Genomic DNA, 19,989 nt, shown 5'->3' on the forward strand with positions numbered 1-19,989 from the left:
AGCATTAGAAAACAACAGCTTTCCAGATATCGCAATGAAGTTTAATAGATTAAAGGAGAGAAAGTAAAAATTATATGCCCCATTATTCAGAAACCATCAGAAGATGTATTGGTATTTCAGCATTATTTTGTCAAATACTCTACAGAGTGAATGATTATTAACACAATTATTCCTCTGTGCTCATAAATAGATGTTAATGAGATGTTAAACATGTTTGTCCCTGGCTGGTGTTTTACATAAATAAGTGTGTTAAAACATTTTTGACACTGTGAATTTTACCTAGTTGTCATAAGAAGGGTTTTTAAAATTGAAAAGGAGTATGTTCCACAAAAACTTGGTATAGTGAGGAACTAGTTTGGAGTTTGTATCACCAGATCCAATACATAACTCTGTTGCAAGCTGGAAGAATATCTGCCATTTTAGTATCTCCAGGCTTCTCCAGTTACATCTCCAGTTTCATGGAACCCAGACTGAAAATGCCTTCCTTAGCAATCAATTAAAAATATAAGCGTAATTCTAACCTCAACTGATGTAGTAAGTTAATGCAACTTAGCTGGAAAAAAAGTTCAGATGGTTGTAATTACTAAGGATTGCCTGCCATTAGATGCAGGCACATAAATTAATTTCCTTTTTTTAATAAAGTAATGCCACTGCAGTTATGCACAAGCCCTAAGGTAATTGGGTCTAAAACAAACAGAGAAATTCACACAGGAAATGATGGACAAATTACATAGGAGTTGAATACATGTTTCAGTTGAAAATTAAGAGTGCCTGAAAACAAGAGTTATAATCCCCTCAAAGGGCTGAAGCATTTCCTATCTGTGATGATCTGAGCAGACAAACTGAGCAAAAAAGAGTAAATATTCTTTGCTAACAATATTATTAAGACTTGCTTACCTGTATATGGTAATATACATCCTTTTCATCTGTATTTTTGAAAGAGTAATGATCAATCTCACTATTTCATAGAGACGAAAACAGCTAGTGCTCAGGCAAAAATACCTTGCTAACTCCTGCTTTGTGAAAAGTCAGGAAGAAAACCCAGTTCTCCTGAGATGCAGTCCTATGACCTATCCACTGGACCATGCTACTTCCCAGGATACTGTAGTTTTCAGAAAGGCCAGTATGAAGCAATTTTTCATAGCTAAAAACAAACCAAACGTCACAGCAAATATTTCATATGTTAGAAGTTACATCTGAGGGTTAAAATTAACTTTCCTAAATTACATATTTCCCCATGGGTCTTATTTCTAGGGTCTGAAAAGTACAACTATTGCCCATAAAAAATACACCCTGAGGAACAAGGTACTTTATTAATTCCTTAAAGGTTTAGCATATTTGTTTTTAACTCCAGAAAAATCTCCAAAACACTTAAACTAACTGGAGACACTCTGATGTCAATCCTTCAAGACTTGATACAAGTTAAAAAACATCCTATAAGCATGCAATTAATCTTATGTATTATCACTCCATATTTTAGTCATTTTCACCTCTTAAGCACTTGTACCCTTAAAATGATGTTAGCTCCACTCTATAGTTATAAATTGTCTCTGTTCTTGGCTATTTGAAAGTATTTGTTTTTATCACTTTATTTTAACATAGCTTATGGTATGATATAGCAAATTTGTATATTGGGCTTTCAGTAAATACTTTAAATATCATATATTAACATACAGTAGCATAATGAGATAATTCTGGCTAGGGCTTCTTGGGGTACAGCAATAAATTAGGTAAAATAATAATATGCTTATCAGAGAGAAAGTAACATACAGTACCAACTTTAAAACACTGACCTAAAATAAATAATTACAAAATTTGTGAAGGGGAGAGAATAAACAGGATAATAAATGCTTGATTATATTTCGTATATTTTCACCTTATAAACAAGATATTAACATCAGCAATTAGCTTCAAGAAACTTGGATTTCTGCATTTTTAATATCCATGTTTTGTTTGAAAATGCTTGAAACTGTAGATACACATATATGTAGCGCCTTAAGAACCCCTAGTAACCCTCAGAATTCAACCCTGCTCTATTACCTTGCTGCTGCTCAGTAACCTGCTTCCACTAATCATTGAAAAAACACTTTTTCTACAATTTTTTGTAAACAGCTTTCAAAAGATTTTGTGTTTTACTTCATACTGATCTAGTAACTTCTGAGGCTGCTATGAGTCCGCCACACTGAAACATCATGAAACACAAAGCAGGTTGACATAAAAACAAACAAATATTCAAAAACAGACACAAAGTTTTATAAAGACACAAGTGATAGAAATGCAGGAAAGTTATCCTTTATCTAGTAAGCAGCAAGTTTAAAAGAGCTCATTCTCTCAAACTAATCTGAGAATGCCAACACAAACCACCTCCAAAGGCCATGAAAACAGAAAGTCCCTTCTGAAAATAGGGCTCTGAAAAGGACATTATGGGGTAAGAGAAGTTTTTCAGGGAATGTCAAAGACAATGCACAGAGCTGTTGCAGCTAGCTCATGACTGCCTGTTATGAATGTGAAAGGAAAGGACTTCATGAAGAACTCGTGATGTTTCTCAAAAGCAAAAGATGAAGGTTAGCCCTTTTATTAGCTTTTGCTAAAGCCAAAATACTTATTGAGTTCAGTGAGGCTGTTCGTATAAAGACTGCTCACACGAGCAAAGGTTACAGAATTTGTACAAAGCTCAAAGATGCTGGAGGCTAGCAGTGGTGGAGAGAATTCTTGGGAGCAAAACATTTCCTATAACTTGTATTTCTTCAGGGGATGGAGATTATTGCTTAAAACTCCCAGTTAGGACTAATCCTTCAGAAAAACTCAGTCTCCAATAGACATCTAAGATAAGAGACTTATGGAAACACTTAACATCTAGTAACTCCCATTTTCCCCCACACAGAAGAGCTGAGTTTTTAAAAATCTGGCTGTTTAGTGGTCCAGTGGGGAGCTGCTGACTGCAGAATTACTCAGAAAAAATTTAGCCCTAATAGCATGATCATGTAATTATCTTTTTAGAGTTTTAATAAGCCCTATCCAAACATTGATTAAGTAAATGTAACCAGCTTAAATCATTTTACAGAATAGGGAAGAGTAAGCCTACTGAGCAGGTAATCTGAGTAGGTAAATTGTTTATGTGGGATTTTAAGGCAAAATTTACTAAAGTATCTTGGATACACAGGAAAATTGAGAAATAAAAGTATAAGAGTATTCCTGCTTTGTGTAACCAGGTACCTCAGATATTCCATATAATTTTGAAATATTTCTATTACAGTTAATTTTAAAATAACCCAGGAATATAACTTTCCAAGTTTCTAAATAGCTCATTTTCAGTTCCACATATACATGCCATTCAGATACAGTGCAGACATCTGCAACATAAATGAATTATTGTGCATGCATGATTACTACATCTGCGCCTCATCATTCATGTACACGTCCTGAAATGATCTAGTTCTCCAGTGCACAGCCTTTAGAGAGCAAAACATTCCTCCCCACAGTCACTGCAATTTTGTGTTCCTGCTCTGATGTGTTTATTTTCAAAAGTTTGCCCTATACTTATTATTCTCTGTGCAGTTATTGTGGATATTCAGAACACAAAACAATGGTTAGACACCATACTGAATTATAAAGACAATTCATACTTGCATTTTATTATGGACTGCACAATATTTGCATTTGACTTTACTGTCCAAATGTAAGTCAATATATTACAAAACATAGTCAATAGCATTGCGGTAAACTCCTCTCCGAAATGAGTATGTCAGTCACAAAGTCTCTGACAAAAACCTCAAAGAGTTAAAGACAGCTAAATACCTCTGGGTTTGCAGTTGATAAGTAGGCTCTTTGAGGTAGTCAGATACCATCCTGATGGTGAGGAGCTCCAAAATGATCTCACAAAATCACACGGGCAGAAGTGTGGTAAAGGAACTTCAAGGTAGATAGATGTAAAATAATACATCTAGGGAAAATCTAAACCATGCCTAAACAGTGCTTTCCAGAGTTGTAACTACCGATTGTAAGTTAAACAGTTCTTAATTTTTTCTTAATGGGTCTCTAAAATCATCAACTCAATCTGCAGTGGCAACCAAATAAAACAATGAAAGTTAGTTTATTGCGGATTGCGGGTAAACATCTAGAAATTGTTGCCACGGGAGGTTTTGGAGGCAGACAATATTAGCAGCTAAAGAAAGGGTTAAACAAACTCAAGGACAACATGTCCATTCAGGAACACTAAGAGGAGCAGTCAGGGATGTACCCACCAAAATCCCTCATACAACAGTTGAGGAGCCTGGGAGAATAAAAGGGGAACAGACTACCGAAAGCGGCCGGGTTCATGTGTTCTCCCCAAATACAACCCCTACGGCTGCTGTTTGAGATGGACCACTGCTCTGACACAGCAAGGCGTTTCCTATAACCCCTTATCTCTTCTCACCTGTTAAAATACATGCATTTTAGGTGTACTGGAATATAGGAAAACAGATGAACAGAAATAGAAGCAAATCACTCACTGTTGCTTCAGTAAATAAATAAAAACAAAAAAGGCAAGACAAATCACATCTTTCTGGTTCCATACGCCAACACTAGCACAACCATTCCATCTTCAGACAAAATAATTATTTTCTAGGAGCTGCTATTTCAGTTCCTACCATATATTTGAAGAGAACTTCAAAGCAGGAGGTTTGACAGGACACTGAAACAGCTTTGACTATCCCAGTAAATACAGAATAAATCTGAAAGGCTCTTTTTTAGCCTTTGTATAGTAAAGCCAGATTAGTACTCTATCAGGAATTGCAGCTTAGACTGTGGTATTTGATTGTTACAAATATATATATTTATATTTCAGTGCTTTTTGTTGAGATTAGAATGTATAAATTCTAAAATCCAATGGGCATAGATCAGAAAGGTGAGTATACAGGACAACTCGATGATGTCTGGGGAAAATAAAAACAGTAGAAAGGTAGAAGAGGCAGAAAGTTCAAAAACAATTCATTATTTTCAGTACCGCATAGTTTTAGTATCCATTGGCAAATACTGTTAGATGAAGAAATTAACTGTAGTCATTGTTTGATTTTTACTTCTTAAAATATATCAAAGACACTTGGAATTTTTATATGTGTATTTGTCTCAAAATCAACATAAAGAGAAATATTTGCACATGATTTATCATGTACTGAATTACTTTGACTGTCAAAATAATTACCTGATACATGGCACTCATTTGTATAAACTACTAAACTTTAAATAAAAAGAGAATGAGTGCAAATGCAGAAGACTGAAATCACATATTTCTATAGAGTTGACAGACACGTTTCATTCTCAAGAACACATTTATTCCTAATTTTTTCAGGTCTCAACACTATTTGATGGAAATATGATGCATTTTCTATGACTTAATGAATCTCCATTGTTCAGAATAAGCTCTTTTTTCTTTTCTGTGTGTGTGTGTGAGATTACTCCTTTATGGTAACCATCTTCAATAAATGGAATTCTGATCTCAGTAAAGGCAGAATTTGGAATAGTGCTAATATTAAAAATGTTTGATCAAGAACAAGGACATTGTTATTTCTGTTCCTCAACACTACAAAACGGATCCGATACAGGGCCCAGATATACCCAAATTACATGTATAATTTTAAATTTATTTATAAGGCTTTGTGCTCAGTAAGTTACAACACAGCTGGACAACTGTCTACATCAGCATTCGGGGAACTCGCATTGCTATAGTTTATAAAACATTTTGACATTTTAAAGCCAACTGTACCTAAAAACAACATTCAGTGCATGAAATTTCAGCTCATTGCTATCATAAATAAGAACAGTTTAAATATGCCAAATAGACAAACACAAATTTAAATTATTCTGTTATATTTCAGCTATATACCTAAATGTCCAAACATTTTGGATCACGATATGCAAACAGAATACAAAGAGGTGGCAACACAGGTTGTATTTCCAAATACATGTTTATCTTACAAAAGCTGTGTATCTCTCAAAGTTAAATTACTGTTCTGTATAAACACATGTGGCATGGGACAATGGCCGTGTGCTAATATTTGAAGTTTCACAAACTCCTTTAGAAGAAAATAAGTAGGAAAAGTTACTGCCTTGGTACACTTGCTATGTAATCCTTAAACTTAAAAGGTAGTACTGTGGACTTATGTACTGCACCTGCTTGTACAGAAGACTGTCCCTGCCATTTCCAAGAAAATGAATAACTCTGGATATTAAAAATCACAGTATTCTTCTACTCCCCCCCCCAAAAAAAAAGCATAAAATTGTTGTTCTGTCAAACTGCAAATCTGATATATTACATTCTACTTAAATTATCCCAGGTCTAAACTTCACTAGCTCCAATTAAATGTATTTTTCCTAACTATTGGATGCTGCTGCTTTAAAACTATCGACAAATTTCTGCTTCCGGGGGTCTGCATTTCCTTGCTGAATGACACGTTTCCATCGTATTGGAACTTGCACACTAACTTCAAATACACTGGAATCCATTAGGATGAAAAGCACCAAATGAGTAATAGCTATTAAAATTTCCAGACCAAAACAAAAACAAAACCCACATCAAGGCAAAGTTAAGGTTGAAAGGATATCAGTTACTTAAGGTATAAAACATAATAGCATATTGTATAAAGCATGTTATAAATTATCCCCAAAGTAAACATTCCAAAACCCAGGAAACTCAGGCTTAAGGATAAAAACTTAAAAGAAATCCCAACTTATTGAATTATTGAAATGCAGTACGAAAGCCTCTAAAACAAATTTAACTCAGCCCTGCAGCAGCACCATACTGTAAGCCAGCAATTATGATTAATGCATTTTTATATCTATTTTAGGCTAACTTGTATTGCAGAGATACTAATTTTCCATTTTCTTCCTTTGAGTGCAACAAGTGAACGTGGTAGCCAATAGAAGGTGAGCAGGAAAAAAATAATGCTATGTAAACATATTATTAGGTTCACAATTTCACTGTGGAATAGTTATTTGACTATGTAAAAATATAAAATGTTCATCATAATTGTGAAGCTACAAGTAAAATATTGTTGTATCATACCTGAATGCTCATGTGCTCAGTTCTCAGTGTGAGAACTGGTCCACTGGACCACTAAAACTAAATTCGTAATGGCTCCATTAGATTTAAGAACTTCTTAACGGTTAAGATAATAGAATTTCAATTCTTAAAATTAAGTGTAGAAATGAAAATCTGAGAAATAAATTTCTTATACTGTGCATAGATTACCTATCTAATCTAATTGACTGAACAAAACTTTTCTATGGAACAATAAGAAAATGAGTAAGAGAAGACAAATGTTTGCCAAAAAATTCAACTCCCAAAACGCTTGCTCATTTTTTACATTTTTTTTATTGCAGAAAGTAGAGATAAATACCTAAGAGCAAAAACCAGTAAGTCATATTTATTTTTCTTCTGGAACAATTCTCCAAATTGGTTGTGTTTTATGATAAAGAACAAAACATTACACTACATTTCAGACCATTTTGTTCTTTAAAACTGGTCAAACAGGTGGGAAATATTAAAGTACTACAAATTAAATGAATAATTTTCCACTCCAGCTTCATTTCCCAAATTGAACAAGTCCAAACAAAAGAAACCATGACTTTTTCTGCTTTGGAGATGTGTATCAGCCGGTGATGCATTTCAAGCTATATTAATTTGATTAAAAAGTTTATCCTTAATAACCTGAGACATCAATCCATGTATAGCTTCTATGGTGGTCTTGCAGCTGAAAAACAAGCATAAATTCAATGTTGGCTAAACACTGAACTAAACTGTCATTGCATTTGAAGATATTCAGCTGTTTTGGAAGTTCAGGGTGCCCATAACCCCATGAATCTTCACAACTGTCCAGAAATGAAAAGTCACACACAGGAATTTAGCCACTGTTGCCAATAACTTTTTGTTATTTAAAAACCAGACAAGCACTGTGCATACAAAGACCAATTTCAGAAAACTTCTTCGTCTAGCAGTTTAGGACATCTTGCATGAACAACAGAAAGTGAGCTTTGAGGTCATCTGAACAAAAGGTTCCAAAAAATTTCCAGCAGAAGGGAGCTACAAACTTTTTCAATATTTGAAGGATCTCACTGTGCTCTACCTTATCTCCTTTGCCCAACATTAGGTAGCTAGTGCATGGTAACCATAGCTCCCCCGAGAAACTTACAGATGACATTAAGGGAAGAATTTATAGACCTAATCAGTTATTAGTCAAAATATGCGTAGTATGTATGTGCAAAAGAACAGCTGAGAAGATTCCTATTGATCCAGTTTTCATTCGATGTGCCTGGCTTATGGGGCTATAGTGTCAAACTAACACATAAACATGTCTCAAAATAGAATATACAAACGTGAAAGATAATCAGCCCTGAAGGCATGAACAATAGGGACAAATTACTACTGGACAAATCCAGGATTCCTAAGCAGGGAAGGAGGCCGGCTTAGAGCTCAACTTGGCTAATGCAAATTGACTCTTGGGTAACTGCTCTCAGTGACATGTATATACACATCAGAACAGAAGATGTCATGTAGCCAACTTTAAGGAAGCTTTATGCTAATGCCATATAATTTGTTTTTTTTTTTTCTCCTAAGACAGGTACACCCAACTAGGACAATTATTCATCCTTCAGCAAACTCTTAGTAACCTTATTTTTTGAAGATAATTCAGGTATTGCTGAATCAATTGTTGGCTGCACCAGTCAATGCATCAATGAATCAATGGCTGCACCAGTCTACTACTGGCTGTTCTCTTTTCTTAGGACAGGTTATTACCTGAAGAAGAATACACATCTGTAAAAGTGTGTCAGTAGTTCTGTAAGCCAGTATTTCATGGGAGCAGATATACCCACAGATGCATGAATGTATGAAATTTAATCACATTAGAGAAGAGTGCAGCCTCCTTTGTGAGAGCTGGGAGGCCTGTGTGACTGTGGACATTGGGTACCACTGTTCTAAAAGACTTCAATTCAGTAAGAATTAATTCAGGGAAGAACAGTAACCTGTGTTACCCAGGAAAGAAGAACTGGTGACAACAACAACCTCTTCCAGTTTTATAAATTATAAATCAAGTACTAACAATGACTGAATAAAACCAGAAAAGATAGATCACTAGAAACACTGCAAGAAATAGTATAGTAGGATGATCAGAGAAAGTAAAGACGCTATTTCATGTCTTAGAATAACCGTAAGCACATGAGAGTAACTTGAAAATAAAATGCTGTCAATGATTTGTGACACCAAACAGGGATCAAAATCAAAGGCAAAACCTGTTGGCAACTTCATCCTTCTAGCGTCTTTAGAGCATTGCTATTGTAAACATTTCACTAGGAGAAGAGCAAAGAGCATTTTAGGAACTGGGAGGTATCACGGTGATTAGCAATAGCATTACAGAAAGCACTTGTAGTGGAGGTAACTAAAGTAGTCTAAATGGGTTTTAGCTTCTACAAAACCAAAAAAGAAAAAAAACAAACCAACTCTATCGTGTTTGTTAAAAAACTTGTAAAAAGCTGTTAACTTTTCAGAACAAGTAAACAAAAGCACAGACCATGCTAGCACAACTCTGATTCTATTTAGCAATGACCATATTATACTTGCATGTATTCTCCCACTGCTTACTGGGAAACAAAAGGCTTGTCCAACACAGAACAGTTTCTGACTTCCGCTCTTTATGTATGCGTTCAGCTGAGTTGTACTGAGCAAGAACTTCCTACACTTGCCTATGTACATGTAAAGTCACTTATTTAAAAATCAATCTTTTCCACAAAAGATGTCTTTTAACCTCTGCTTTCACTTACCTATCATTAAACTCACCACTCATCTGGTACCTCAAAAATCACAACTTGGTCATTAGTGAAGTTTGTTTTGTGGTACGTATTGCCAATATGAGATAAAAATTGAATGAGTATAAGAGATCTGTTCTACTTATCAGGATAAAAGGATGAAGAGGGCCAGTCTCCAAATCTGAAAAGCAGAACATCTCAGATCTTACTGAACTTTTACAGCCTGTTCCAACTGATTTTACAGAACAATTCCTTACTGAATAGAATTATATCTCATTCTGAACACTCCTAAAATGCATGCAGGTGAGTCTTGTGTAGCCCTGTCTTCTCCGCAGATGGACCTGAGATTGCACTAGCATGTATTTTAGTGTAGTACTTCCTGGTTTTCAGAGTCTGGAATTTGCCAAATGGAATTTGCCAAATACAGTGTTAAGCCCAGGATACTGTATGACTTCTACTGGATACAACTATCCTTTGTTAACAACATATCACTTGGAAAAACAGTGATCATATTGACCTTTTAACCACATGTATCATTCTTAAGACTATTTATTGGGAGAGTGATGTGAAAATTAGTGAAAAGCAACCTACGTTCACTTTTATACTTCAAAGGTAAAGAAAAAAGCTGATTACCAACAAACATGGAGAATACTAAAGGGAAATGGAGAATACTAAAGGGAACGCACTATGACTTTTTTGAAATAATGCTTTACACCCCACGATGGTAAAGTCCATTAACTGATAACAGCAACTATTTGCAAACAGTGTAGCAAAATATAAGGCCAGAATTTTCGCAATAGGTGTCTTAAAAAAATGCTTCCTCATTTATGAGGAAAAGGATGTATTAAGAAATATGAAAAAGGGAGTTCTTAATTTTTAAGTGAATGAAAGTATTACTCAAATGAAAACTAAATCGATCAGACTGTCAGGACTAGTATTTAGGACACAATTTTAGAATAACAGTAAATTAAATTAGTTCTTAAATCTGATTAACCACATAAAATGTGCTATTTTATAGCAATGCTACCATTTTGCATTTGACAAAAATCATTTTTTGTTTGCTTTATACTAGTGGAACTTAACAGGGATTTTTATTTTAATAAATCAACTCTAGTTTATAGTTTATTCTGGAAAAGAAATATTGAAATGTCCTTGTAGGTTTAATAAATGCAAGACTCTTAATTTCGCAAAAGTAACAGATATTTTACTTCGAGTGTCTTGTTTCTATCTATAATCTTGGTAGGTTAAAATTGGTAGGTTACAATTACAGCCTTGAAAATAAGAGTTTAAATCAAAATGATAACACTTTTTACCATGAAGAACACAGGTGCACATTATCTTACCTATCTCTTGTTGCTTTAGCAAGTTTGTCTTCTGATTTCTTATCATGAGTCTCTAAACCCAGCATGAAACTGCCCCGTCCAAGCTGAGCTTCTGACTGTTCTAATTTTTCAGACAAATCAAAGACTTGGCCAGTGGTATAGTCAGCATTCTTACAAGAAAGAAAGCAATAAACATATTGAATTCTGAGCTACAAATTCATATTATTATTTGTACACAGAATAAACAAATGACATCTGAAAAGAACCTGAAAAGTCTGTAGTACTGCAGATTTTAAACTATAACTGCAGTTTAAGTACCACTGAACATTAAAGTGGTAGTTAAGCCTAATTCATTTCTCCGAGTGCCTTAGAACAGGATTTGAACAGCTAAGAAATACTCAAGTCCTGACATAGGTGCTCTTTATTACTTCCTACCCAACACCCTAAGCAATGCAACTAAGAAAGAGTAAGTGAAATCCAGTCGTTTTCAACTAAGAGAAAAGGTACAAAATGGACTTTTGCAGAGGGAAATTTGTGATGCTTAGTTGTTACTTTGAAGATCTACCTGTAGTATTTCTGTTGCAACCTCATTTTAACAGTTCCATTTGTTAGGCATTAAAAAAAAAAGATAGTAATTGTTTATTTATTCAGTGCCATTATTTTAAGGGATACTGTTCATTACAGTGCTGTAGAGGACTACAATGTTAAAAGGTATTTAAGACAAAGACAAAATTATACAGAACTCAGTAAAATTATACATAAGTTATCCCAAGCTTCTACTTTTAAGGGGCAGACATAAGGAACATTTAAGTATTTCTGGTTAGAAGAGCAGTCCTTTATTGTTCATATCTGACATGTAGAACCTTCATGTGGGATCTACATTTTACAGTACAGGGTCTGGCTTTTAGCACAAATGAATTAAACATGCACTTAATAGCATACTATAGTACTTACAGTAAGTAAACTAGAAGAACTCAGAGTGTTCACCCAGTATTTGTTCCACAAAAGCTCAAGCAATTTACGATCCAAAGATGATTTGAAGTAAGAGACTTCTAAAGCATAATACCTTTAAAAGCAAACATGCAAACAAAATAAGCTTACAATTAAATACATCTTGTTTGGATGGGAGCCAAACACCCAAATTACATGCATTTGAAAAAATCCTTATCAACAGGAAATGTCTTTAAAAATTCAAAGCACAGAACAATAAAGTTACCACCAGTTCCAATTCTAACTCTAAAATCTTTTCCATATTTAATATATAGCTTTAATACAGGTTTAAGTAATCCCCACTTCCTTTACTGCTGTACTCTATTTAAGAGATTGACAGTGCTTTTATTATTTTCTTAACTTCTTGTACAATGCAATGATGCCCTCCATGCTTGGGATCATTTGTACTGTAATAGTTGTTACTTGTATATACAAAATTACGGTCATCTATCACCTCTAATTAAATTAGGAGTGTTTGATAATGGTAAGTGTTACAAACGGCCAAATAATATTATGTTCTACCACACATTTTAAAAGCTAGGTTCTACTGGTGTTACAGAATTCACAAGAGATGACAAAGCAGACAGAAAGCTGAATTACACAAAGTGACCAATGAAGATGAATTACAGTGACAACAATTGAAGAATTATATTACACTTAATATTGATTAGGAAATTCTTCAGCAGGGTATCAATAATTAATCCTATTATCTCTTAATTTCTCTGGAAAGTTATTTTACTTGAAATTTCTATACTAAATTCCACCCGAGATTAACAAAATGCTTTAAATCTACCAACATACCACACTTTAGTATTTCTGTGATAAAATACTCTTATTTCATATCTGAGGAGAAAAATGAGGTACTACGTCAGGTACTCTTCAAAGAAATGCATGGCAGATTCAAAATTAGAAATCCAAGTCACTTGAGAGACAATATAATGGACTTAATCAAATAGATATGTGCGTGTACAAGTCAATAATTAAAACCTGGATAAAAATTCAAACAGTAGGAAACATGATAAAGCTCAGTTCTGAAAGTGCTGGAAAATCTTAAGATCTCTGAAGTAGATCTTAAGATGGATTTAGCCTTAACAGTTTTGCATTAGGCATTAAACACCAATTGAAGGAGAGAAGTTTGACTAAGATTACCCAAACTGTTATTATGAAGCAATCAGTAGTGACTGGCATTGCCTGACAGACAGGATCATTATTCAAGTAAAGAAATAGAGCTACAAGTCTCTTAAATTTAAATTCTAAGCCAGACCACCGTACTAGTGAAAGGACACCACCACTCTACTCTTTTGCATTACCAATAATTCCTTAACTTGATGAAATTCCAGTTTTACTTCCATCTCTTTTCCTATTTCCTTTATTTTCTATAAAGTTTGGATGAAAAGAATTGACTTGTAACAGAAGCCAGCTTATGGAAGCCAGCTTACTGAGATGGACATTGTGATGGTAATTATTAAGCACTTCTGACAAAAAACCCTCCACAAATGAACTCTGCTGAATTGACCACCTCTTAAAAAAAAAGAAAGAAAAGGTAAAAGGTGTCCTCCTCTGATGCATATAAGTGTGGCTTAACGTGCAGTGCCAGACTTTTAATAAAACTCTGAAATGACAGGAACATTAGAGTTCTACAAGGATTTCTGTCCAGCTACTGTCCTGGATTTTTCTCAAATTGGTTTGGAAAACCAATTCCCAACTGAAAATTTTAATTTCTTCATCTCTTCAGGGTCAGACTTTGCATACAACTCTACTTGCACCAAAGAACAGATCTCCAAGCACCAAAAACCATGAAAACACTAGGCACAGAAGTACTATTAAATAATATGTACTATTAATATTAATTAATATCATCAATAATTAATATTAATTTATTATTTAGTAATAATATTAATAATTAATATTAAGTACGGTCTACATGATACACTGGCATCAATTAGATCTTCAAGTATCATTATACACAGATGCTTAAGCTGTAGTGTTTGTCAAACATCTGAAGGTAAAATTGAAAACAGGCTGTTACTGAAAGAAGCAGTCCCACTTTTCCTTGGCTGTCCTTTCAAACACTACGTCTCCACCATCTGTCCCTGCTTTCCACCCCACCTTAGCTGCACCAGCAAGAATATGTGCACTGCCATAAGGTTGGACGGGAGAGAAAAAGCTGTAATTCTTCCCGTTGCTGATGTTACCCTTGAAACAGCTCCTCTTCCCAATCCCGCCAAAGACAGAAAGAACCGTAATATCATTGAAAAAAACTGCACAGTCACATGACCGTGATGCAGGAAAAACAGAATGCTGCTACTCAGAAGACCAGCCAGATTTCAGTCTCTCTAGCCCTGCTGCTAAATCTGCATCTGACCCTTTCCTCTCTGCCCTAAGAAAGCACCACTACTTAAAAGCGTTCAAAAATTAACGGCTAAAGCTTTTACCCACGTTCACCTTCATCATTAAAGCAGTTCTCCCTTAAAATACTTTCTGATAAATGACAGTTAAGTAACACTTTTCTGCAAAAACAAGTGCTAAAGCAACAAAGAACTTTAGGATTTGAGACACTCCAAGAAATACACTTGTCCATGCTGAAACACTATGCTAAAGACAAAAATTGAGAACTTGTGCCAAAGATAGTATTTTTTAAGTTACTTACTGTTTACAGTGTACACCAAAATCTTCTATTTTATTAAGTGGAATAGTCTGGTATTCAGACGGACCTTCATCTGGAGGTTTATAGCCCTAAAAAATTAAATAAAGAACAAAAATGACACAGTAAGTTTGGGATTTTTTTAATGCCTAAGTTGTTTGAAAGCTCTTCACAAAAATTCTCAAGAGAGCTCTTTTCTAAAGGAAAATTAAAATTTTCCTAGTAGCCTGGAATTTGGAATTTTCTTGGATTGCAGATTTACATTTGGCTTTACTAACAGTCATTACACTTATGGAGCTATCAAAAAGCACGTTGGAAGCAAACTGGTGGTCACAGTTCAGTTTTTTTAAACAAGTAAGATGACAAGTTATGATTAGATCATCTCTCAGATCAAGGAATGAAAGAGCATAGACATAAGACTATCTGTTCTTGGAAGTGATTTCAATCCTCCTTTGGGGGAAGACAGAAAGCATGAGAAGAGAGAGAGAACATACATGCCTTGAATACGCCTTGTGAAAACCTTTAGTCAGATACTTTGGTCACTAGTTTAGCCAAGATGGTGCCCCTCATAGCTACTGGGTTAGCAAGAATGCCCACAAACCACTGTAAGGACTCCCTAAAAATATCCTAATGTGCATGTTCTGAATAGGGTTTGCTTTTCCAGTTCAGGATTCTTCTACCTGACCAAAATTCTGGAAGTATTTATAAGATGGTTTTGCCTATAGCAGTGAATATTCTTTCGAATTAGAAAATATTCTAGAAATCTCTCTTGTGTATCTGCAACACAAAAACAATGCTTGAATGCATTTGGGAACCTCTCACAAACATTTTTGTTAATTACAGTTTTACTTGGATGTCAGACTGAAATTTCTGATGAGTCAGTAACTGGAAGCCTGAAGGATACACCTGAACTTTATTAGATCAAAATTAAATGACATATTTATATTTCTGTCAGAAATATAAACTTAAGACTGCATTTGGATATTTGCACAATTTCATAGTTTTTAGCCTAACTCTTCCATATTGTTTAATTCTCCATTTTTATTTTTTGTACATTATTTATGTACAAAATTCACATTATTTATTTGAAAGAGTTAAGCAAGAAATTTTGAATCTTGCCCTTCTCAAATGAAAAACAGATTACAACATATAAAACATGTCACTGAACTTAGTTTTAGGTCTAAAAAACGACAGAGAAGAATTAACATGAACCTATTTTCATGAATGTCATGTAGAACTATATCCATTAAAAGCTGCTACATTGAGCTCCTACAATTTTAAGATAGCTCCAATATTTAGACAGTCTATTTGATTTAATACTGCCAAAAATCTATGCAAAATAAACTAGAAGTCAACCCTTCTAAATGTAATCAATATTCAAAGACACACAATAACCTGTATGTCAGCATGTCTTTCTTTTACAATGAACAATGACATACAGTATAGCAAAGCAGGTCAAATTGTCAAATGATCAAACTGCAGTAATCTTTGGAGATAGGAACTAATCAATCACTTAGTTAAAGACAGTTTAGTGATCTTGCACTAGGTAATTTTAACTAGTTAACTAATTACCTTAGGATATGTCCTAAATGCTCCAAGATTTACTTTTCCAGCAGATATTGTTCTTGTTGGATCAATCTGTAAAAATACAGGTAATGTTTGTTATATATATTTTGTGAATTATTACAGGAATAAATTAGCTTTATGGTAATTGTATTTCAGAAACAATTACTGCACAGTGTATTATTTTTGTCATAAGCAGTGCCTTTTCAATTGGCATCTATTGGTGCGAGGTTCTTTTAAAAAGATGGGAATATTAAAAGTTTTCTATGGACTATTCTTCAAACTCATTTCCCCTATTTCCCAAATACTTTAAAGAAATTGCACTTGGAGCTATCAACAAACCATAATAAAAATCTACATTTTTCTCATCTCTGGTGGTTATGAGATAAAAGTATGCAATATGCTGTATGTTGATAGTAGAGATAGGAGACTAATGTAGGACTCTCCTTGATAATACATTTACTAACACACGGTTTCGTTTTAAAAGTAAAAAACAAAACAAAACAAAACAAAAGAAAGTGTTCTGAATTCATGAAATTACATCATAACATAGGAGAACTCACATGGCAGAAATACTTCCTAAGACTGATTTATCCTTTTCTAATGTAATTTTATGATCAGAGTTAAACTCCTTTTCTCTGACTAATTTCAGTCTTCTTTTTTCCTTTTTTATGTTCTTCAGTAGCAATGGTTACACAAACAGTTTTTATAATAAGGTTTACTTTTGATTTAAAATGTGATCTGAAGCCTGGAAGACAAGGAAAAGCCCAACAAGTTTTTCAGAAGATTTTTTCTTCAAAGATAACTTTCCTAACATCTTCTACTCATACTGTGCCAATGATTTCATTTAGAAGGCATTTTATATTGGCTTGGCTCCATTATACAGAAAAGACAACTAACAGAACAAAAAATCCAGAATTTTTCATCTATTGCAGAATGCTGAATGTGGACTGTTCAATAAATTTTTTTGAAAAAGTATCAAGCAGAACTTTAAGTTAAGAGCAGCATACACATTTCAGCAGAACTACAACATCTTGACTGATGCAGTGAAACTGGCCTCAGTGAACAAATGCTACTGTTTTGACCAGTGTGGCCAAAAAAGCAAAAGGAGTGATACCAATTTAAGATTTGGAGCTAACACTTCCATCATGCAGACTACGTGCTATCAAAACATTAACTACCAGAAATCTGAAAATAATTCCCTCCTTAACATAATTTGCTACCCAGTTTTACCAGCTTATTGAATGATTAAATTAACTATCAGCCAGTACTTACAACCACTGCTACAAAGGGTTCTTGAAATTGCTGATTAAGCATCTGAGTACTGACATCGATCCCAGAGAGCCAGCAACCATAGCCAGGGTGACTGTGATACCAGCCAATGGCATTTTCTAGACGGCCAACCTAATAGGAGTGAAAGAAAAGAAATCCATAGTGTTAAATACCTCCATCCTGTAAGCAGTATCTGCCCTCTATTGGACCTTCCAGCATACTACAACATGGTAAGAGGATAAAAAAAGAAAAAAATACATTTATAGCCTAAGTACTAAACGTACAACTTATTTTGCAAAATTATTTTCTAGAAACCATATAATCTGTCTTAGCATTCTCTGTTATAGCTACTACCACAAAACAAAGAAATTCAACTCTAAGGAGCCATTTTTCCAATGATAACTGAAGTAGAGAACAGATTCCTCATGGTGAGATGACAGGTAAGCTGGGACTTTTCAACATGGAAGAAAAATTTCTTAGATAAGATATGACATAAGTATAAAAATCTCATATCCTGTAGTGTATGTCCGTAGAGAATGAAAGTTCATTATTTACTACAGTAACACACTTCAGAAGCATATTGTGAGTTCACTGGTAGTTTTAAAAATAATACTTTCAAACACCAAAATGACAGAGTTCATTACGAGAGAATGCTATGAAGGCCAAAAGTTAAATTGTATAGATTTTTTGGGATTAGAAAAATTATCAGTGTAAGTTTCCAAATAATGCCCTGGCTATATCTACAAACTCTGGAAGAGGAAAAAAAAAACACAGAACAAAAAACCTGTTACATCTATATTTATTGTGATCCTTATTCAGAAACCTCTTCCTGGCTGCTGAATACTGGGTCAAATGAGCTTTCACCATGATCTCATAAATCCCCCCCCCCCCCCCCCCCAAAAAAAGTCTTAAAACATACCAACCTCTGAATATGTTTACTCTTTTCTGACATTATGATCCCATCTAATTTGCATTTATTTAAAAATCTTTAATTGTATATAAAGTATGAATAGAAGTACAACACTCTAAAATAACTCAAATACTGTCCTCTTATCTGCAGAGAACAGGAAAAACATCTCTAATTTTTATAGATTTAAAATACCTCAGGATTAAAGAAAAAACAAAGGGTACACTGGACCTACAACTATTTGAGCTTGGACAGTTAGAATGATTTATAGGATTCATAGGTAGCTTATTCATAGGATAGGAGTTCCCAGCCCTGTTAGTAGGTAATCTGATATGCTGTGCTGATTTCTCGATCAGCCACAGAGCAGATTCCCATTTCTGTTACTCTTCTGCATGTGAGAATTTTGCTGCACGCTCAGGCTTAACATGACATTGATCTTTGAGAACACGGTGAGAAAGAGGGGATAGGCATTTCACAGTAATTAATCTTATCTTGAGTCAGTCTATTTAACATTTCTTAATTATAAACCTGGATAATTAATTGCCACTGACACTTACTTATTCATTGGTATTTTTCTTCATAAGCATGTTTTTTTTAATTATGGAAAACAGCAGAGTGACTGTATAGAAAGACTTTAGAAAGCAAGAAAGTATGAATAAATGCCATTCTCCTGTTCTACAAGTAATAAGTAGCTTTTATACACAAATAATTTATATTTAATTTTGTGTATTGTTTTTAGAAATGCATATTATATCAGTTATTTTAGAAATACACTCCCTCCTTACTCCATTCACAAGCCACCAGCTGTAGCCACACAAACACTTCCTGAGTGATGAAAATCAAGAGGAAGCAAAACATGCTCGAGTACCTGATGGCCTATTCTGAGACATGAAAATAAATGTGAAAATGCAAAAGAGGACTGGGATCCTTACATCCGATAGTTTTTTGAGAGATGTTTGAGCAGAAACAGGGTAACTGGACAGCCACCTTCGCACAAGGGGGACAGGGACGGGGGGTGCTACAAAACCCAGACGTGCAGGATATATTTACATACGATTAGCTTACCACAGGATCTGCGACCACTTTAGAGGGGATGCAACACCCTGCAGCGCTGCTTCTTACCTGCTTGGCGTTTTCGATGTAGGCAGCCATGTACTCGTAGGCGGCCGCCTGGGCGTTGACGCGGGTCTCCGTGCCCTCCACAGGCAGGGCGAAGCTGTCCATGATGATCATGGTTTCGCCGTCCACCTTGCCCAGCATGAGCCCCATCACCTCCAGATTGCCGCCCGACCTGGCGTGCATCACCATCTTCAGCAGCGCCAGCGCCGAGATCTTGCAGTACTTGAAGTAATGGTGGCTGCAAGAGAGAGGCCGCAGAGGCGCTCAGTGCCCGGTCCGGCCCGGCGCCCGCCTCGCCCCGGGCCCTCGCCGCCCGCCCCGCGGCCCGGCCCCGCTCTCACTCTTTGGTCCAGGGCTTGGCCGCCAGGATCTCCTGCTGCTGCTTGCGG

General features: G+C 35.1%; 1 protein-coding gene across 1 annotated transcript; it reads right to left on the reverse strand.

Annotated features, from left to right (window-relative positions):
* Positions 1-7,335: 7,335 nt before the first annotated feature.
* COPS5 (COP9 signalosome subunit 5) lies at positions 7,336-19,983 on the reverse strand. The gene is made up of 8 exons (XM_026077024.1): positions 19,942-19,983; positions 19,604-19,838; positions 17,578-17,706; positions 16,312-16,377; positions 14,746-14,831; positions 12,060-12,171; positions 11,127-11,275; positions 7,336-7,733 (listed from the first exon to the last, which is right to left on the reverse strand). The coding sequence occupies exons 2-8, from the start codon at positions 19,787-19,789 to the stop codon at positions 7,649-7,651; spliced, it is 813 nt and encodes a 270-aa protein (XP_025932809.1). The 5' UTR covers positions 19,790-19,838; positions 19,942-19,983; the 3' UTR covers positions 7,336-7,648.
* Positions 19,984-19,989: the final 6 nt, after the last annotated feature.

The sequence above is a fragment of the Apteryx rowi genome, unplaced genomic scaffold, assembly GCF_003343035.1.
Source record: "Apteryx rowi isolate R43461 unplaced genomic scaffold, aptRow1 scaffold_446, whole genome shotgun sequence".
Classification (NCBI taxonomy): Eukaryota; Metazoa; Chordata; class Aves; order Apterygiformes; family Apterygidae; genus Apteryx; species Apteryx rowi.